The 4,537-nt window shown below is 55.9% G+C and overlaps 1 protein-coding gene across 1 annotated transcript in view; it reads right to left on the reverse strand.

Moving 5' to 3' along the window:
• Positions 1-429: 429 nt before the first annotated feature.
• VAV2 (vav 2 guanine nucleotide exchange factor) overlaps positions 430-4,537 on the reverse strand; it is a 156,682-nt gene continuing 152,574 nt past the window's right edge. Inside the window, 4 exon segments of the mRNA XM_009892323.1 lie at positions 430-477; positions 1,138-1,292; positions 3,399-3,485; positions 4,501-4,537. The exon segment at positions 4,501-4,537 is cut by the window's right edge and continues 26 nt beyond it. Of these exon segments, the coding sequence (XP_009890625.1) occupies positions 430-477; positions 1,138-1,292; positions 3,399-3,485; positions 4,501-4,537 (327 nt within the window).

A 4,537-nucleotide genomic window follows, 5' to 3' on the forward strand; every position in this document is an offset into this window, starting at 1 on the left:
GGCACCAGCCCGGGCGCAAACCTTCAGCCTCACCCTCCCACCGCCATCACCACGGTGGCTTTTAAAACACCTTTACTGAACGGGGTTTGGACCCCATCCTCTGGTGGGCACCGCACAGAGTCTCTCAGCTCTGTCCATGCAGGGGAGCGCGGCTTTCCCGGGACTCTTCTGCCGCTGCTACACCGATGTTATCCGACAGACCATCAATCTTCTATACACGTAAGAGGAGCGAGGCCGGCGGCGGCCCCGACGCACGCGCGCACACACACACACTGTACAGAGGAACGGATTGCTAAAGAGTCTGCGAGAGCAGTCCTGGGAGGCGTCCGGCCGCCTCTGGCGGGGAGCCGCGGGCGTCGGGACAAGCGTGCACGGTCCGCAGCGGCTCGCTCTGGGCGCTCGATGACTTTCCATCAGACATCCCCGCAGTCACTGCACCCCCTCCTCTTCCACGTACGTCGAGGGAAACCAGCCAACCTGCCGGGGAAGCCGAGAGGTGAGCTGGAGAGCGGGGAGCTGAAGGAACCCTCCTGTCCCATCACCGGGACTACTCCCCTGCCACCACGCGCTGTTCCCGGTGAGCTGTTTGTACGGTGCTGGATGCGCCCGCATCCCCACGCACGGTGGTGATGGGGAAGCAGTGCAGCCGTTACTCTAATTTGGGATGGAGCTAGCAACTATACATTGCCTCGGACACGTGGGTTGTCTGCGATATATAAGGGATCAGGGCATGAATAACCTCTCCCCGGTGCTACAAACTCTGTGGGACACCAGGCCAAGCCATCAGCCTGCTGCTTTTCCCGGGGATGCTGAGCCTTTCGCCTGCAGAGCCGCTCCTGCGCAAATCCCCCACGCGCAGGTTTAAGGACATCGCCTGCGCTGGCGCACCCGCCTGCCCACCGCACGGTCCCATCTACGTCGCGTGTCACTGTCACACAGCACCGACCGGCAACGCAGCGGTGACTCTCGTGAGATGAGCGCCCATCCACGAGCCAGAAAAGAGCAAGAAGGAGTGCGACGTGTCCCCCTGTGCCCTTTGCTGTCCTGACAGCGGGCTGAGCTCCGGCGGGGCAGGTTGAGAGCGGGGAGAACCGTGCGCTGCCGAAACGGGAGAGGACGTTATCCGGATGCACTCACTCTTCCGTTGGTTTCCCCCTTCCACCATCCCTGGTCCCCGCCAATCCTGCTGTAGATCTTCACCACATCACCCTCTCGCAGCGAGAGCTCCCGCATGTCCCGCGCCGCGAAGTTGTATCGTGCCACCGCCGTCCCTATGACCCGTGGGGTGAACACTGCCAGGGGACAAAGCAGAGGGAGTCAGGAGCTGCCCCATCGCGTGGGACCGGCCGAAGCCTGGGGAAAGCTTGGTGAGGTTCAACCTGGGTTTTCCACCGCGGCGCTGACTCCCATTGCAACACCACGACCCGGAGCAGCGCGGATGGCAGGGCTGGCCTCATCCGAATTGCTCAGTCCTGCATAGACTGGGGCGGTCGGGGTTAAATTGGTCTCCTGCTGGGCTTTAAACAGCTCCACGGGCTTGGGAAGTCCCTCTCTGCTGACCAGGAGAGTCCAGGAGGGGCTTGGAGGGGGTGGCTGGGGTGAGGGGCGCTTTTGTGAGGAGGTGGTAAAATTAAAGATTTCATAGGAATACACAATCGTTAACAATGAAATAATGGAAAAATCCTGTTCCGCTATCAATATCAGGTCTGGCTGCCACACAGCTCCCAGCACCTGATGGGACCACCTCGTCAAAAGATTTCACAAATCAACTTGCATTTAAACTACTTCAAAAAAATTAAGTTATTGGGTTTGGGGTCTCCTAGAAATGCTGAGCAAAACCTGGATGTTTTGCCATGAGGAGGAACGGGCTGCTAACCCCGTATCCTCCCTGCTCCTGTCCCCGCCAGGGCCCTTGGAAACTGGGTCCCATTACACATCAGAAGGTGCAAAACCACCCTGCAAACCCTAACGCTGACCAACAACTTGTGACAAGAAGCATGAGCCATCCCGGGACGCGGCCTCCACCAGCACCAGCACGGCCCCAGCACCGCGGATCTCCATGGCTTCAGGCAGGGGATGCCGAGGGGAGGCAGGAGGAGGAGCAGCAGCGAGGGGGGGAAAAGGCAGGAGCAGCGCTCAGTTCCCTGCCCCGGCGTCTGGGCAGGGGGAAGGAGAGCTGGAGAGCAAAGGTGGGAGGGATGGGATGGGCAGAGGAGGAGAAAAATGCTCCTTCTCTGAAGTTTGCAAAAAAAAAAAAAAAAAAAAAAAAAAAAAAAAAAATCCCACCCCGAAGGGACCACGGGGTTTTGTTTGGTGAAGGCGCCCTTTTTGTCCCAGGGCTTTTTTAAGATTAATTTAAATTAAAAAAAAAAAAAAAGTTTGCAAACCAAGGTTGAACTAAGTTTGAGGAAAAGCTTTGCCCAGGTTTTCAGCTCTCGGGATGGAAGGAGGTGAGGATGGCAATGGAGATGGTCCAGACACAAACGTGCAATCAACTGGAGGGCTCGTCCATCCTCGCCAGGCAGCCAGGCTGCAGAACGGAGCGAGAATCACGGCAGCTTTGAGCTCTTTCACCGGGAGCTTGCTCGGAGCCCACCCCTGCACGATATTATGTTCTGCAATACTTTGTTAAAGGATCCCAAATTCCCAGAATTATGTTCTAATACCCTGAAAAATTAAGTGTTCTTCCCAAACGTGGCGGTAAGGAAAGCACGCCTGGCGTGCTCGGCATAAAGAAAGTGTCGAAATTTAAAAGCTTAAGCAGGAAGACATGAACGGGCACGGTTTTGCGGTGATCCCTGCCAAACAGGCACCAGTCTGTAACGCATCGAAATCCGTGGGGTTCGGAGACCCGAGCGCCGCTGTGCTCTCTGTGGTGCGTCTGAGCCACACAGCACCTTTGAGAGCGCAGGTTCCCCCCCCCCTCGTCTCCTCAGCAAAGGGCTCCTGAGCAGCTCCAGACGCCAGAGCTCAAAAACTGCCGGATATGGGGATGTTCTCCTTGTACAGCAAGGAGGAACGGTCCGGAAGATGGTGTGATGCCAATGCTCGTTCGGTGAAACACACGGGAGAAACAGGTCGAGCTTGAAGTACATCATGAGATCCCAATGTGCTAGATTCACTTTTTCCTTAATTTTCACCCCCTTTCTCAAATAGTGACAACTCCATCTCCTCCCTGCCTTGATTTTGGGGAGAGGGGGGAGCGCGTTTTGCTTCCAGCCAAGCCATGGTTAATTAACTTATTTCCAGGCTGTGCCCCAGGGCAGCACTGGGGACCCCCTGAACTGCCTGTGGGTGATGGAGGGACAGCGGGGACCCCGCGGGTCCCGCTGGTGATGGCTTTCAAGCTGGGGATGCTGCAGCCTGGGGAAGGCAGCAGGTCTCTCCGGCACTGGTACCTGACCAGAAGGGACTGGAGGAGCTCTGAGAAGAAAAGTTGAGGCCCTGAGGACTGAGAAAAGAAAAGTTGTAGGAAGCGCAGGAGGCTGCAAAGAGGTTAGAGAGAAACAGAAAGAGGCAGAACACGCATTAAAAAGGAAATTAAAGAGAAAATATTATAATGCACAATGCTTTAAAAGCCGACGGAGGAATACGGGGCAAAGCATGCAGAAGAGGTCTTGCATGGGGGCTCGGAGCTGGGACAGCTGGTGGCAGGGCCCCCCGCCGCCCCGCAGGCCAAGTGAGGGCTCCACAGTCATCCTAGGGTTGTATTCCATGCGAAAGGGTATGTAATCAGCTTTTAAAAACAATCTTCCTTTGGTATTCTTTTTAAAATATACCATGGAAAATGTTTTTTAAAAAAATGCATTTTTCCCCTCAAAGCAGCTATTTCTGCACTCACGCTTTTAGACAAAACGGAACATTTTGCACTAATGCACATTTTGCTTTCCATTTGTTTTGATTTTTCCTTCTTTTTTTTTTTTTATTTTAGGCATAGACTTACCATTTCTCCCATCATCTCCATCAAAGGAGTCCCACTGGGATTCAAACCATCACAAGGCACGCTGGCACCGGATCCATTAAAACACACGCAACAGCAACTGACGTGGGCAGGTGAGCCACGCTCTATCCCGCTAACAGAGCGGCACATCTCTGCTCCCTACCCGCGGGCGGACGGGCTGCCCCTGCGGCCGCAGCTCCTCTCCCGGCATGACCAGGGGTTGGCAAACCACCCCCCCAAAGCACAGGGTGCAAAACCACAGGAGGGAAACCTCCCCCCAGCAAAAGCTCTCCCTGGGAGGATGCCTGAGCTCGGAGGAGCAATGCCAGGCGGCCCCAGCTCGGCCGGACCCCCCCCCTTGCCCCCCGCCACCTCCTCTGAGACCCGTCCTCAAAATGCCACCAGCCGAGCAGGAGACTTGTTTGTATTTGGGGAGCTCAAGCCCTAACGCAAAGCTATAAATCCCTTCGTCCAGACGGTGCTCCGACACCTTGTGAAAGGCTGAGATTTTCCATGGCACGTTTAACGGTGCCCGCTCATGCGGCTGAGCTGGGTTTTACCTGGAGAGCGGGTGAAGGTCCTGGAGGTAGAGCGCTC

The sequence above is a fragment of the Charadrius vociferus genome, unplaced genomic scaffold (assembly GCF_000708025.1).
Source record: "Charadrius vociferus isolate BGI_N301 unplaced genomic scaffold, ASM70802v2 scaffold549, whole genome shotgun sequence".
Taxonomy (NCBI): domain Eukaryota; kingdom Metazoa; phylum Chordata; class Aves; order Charadriiformes; family Charadriidae; genus Charadrius; species Charadrius vociferus.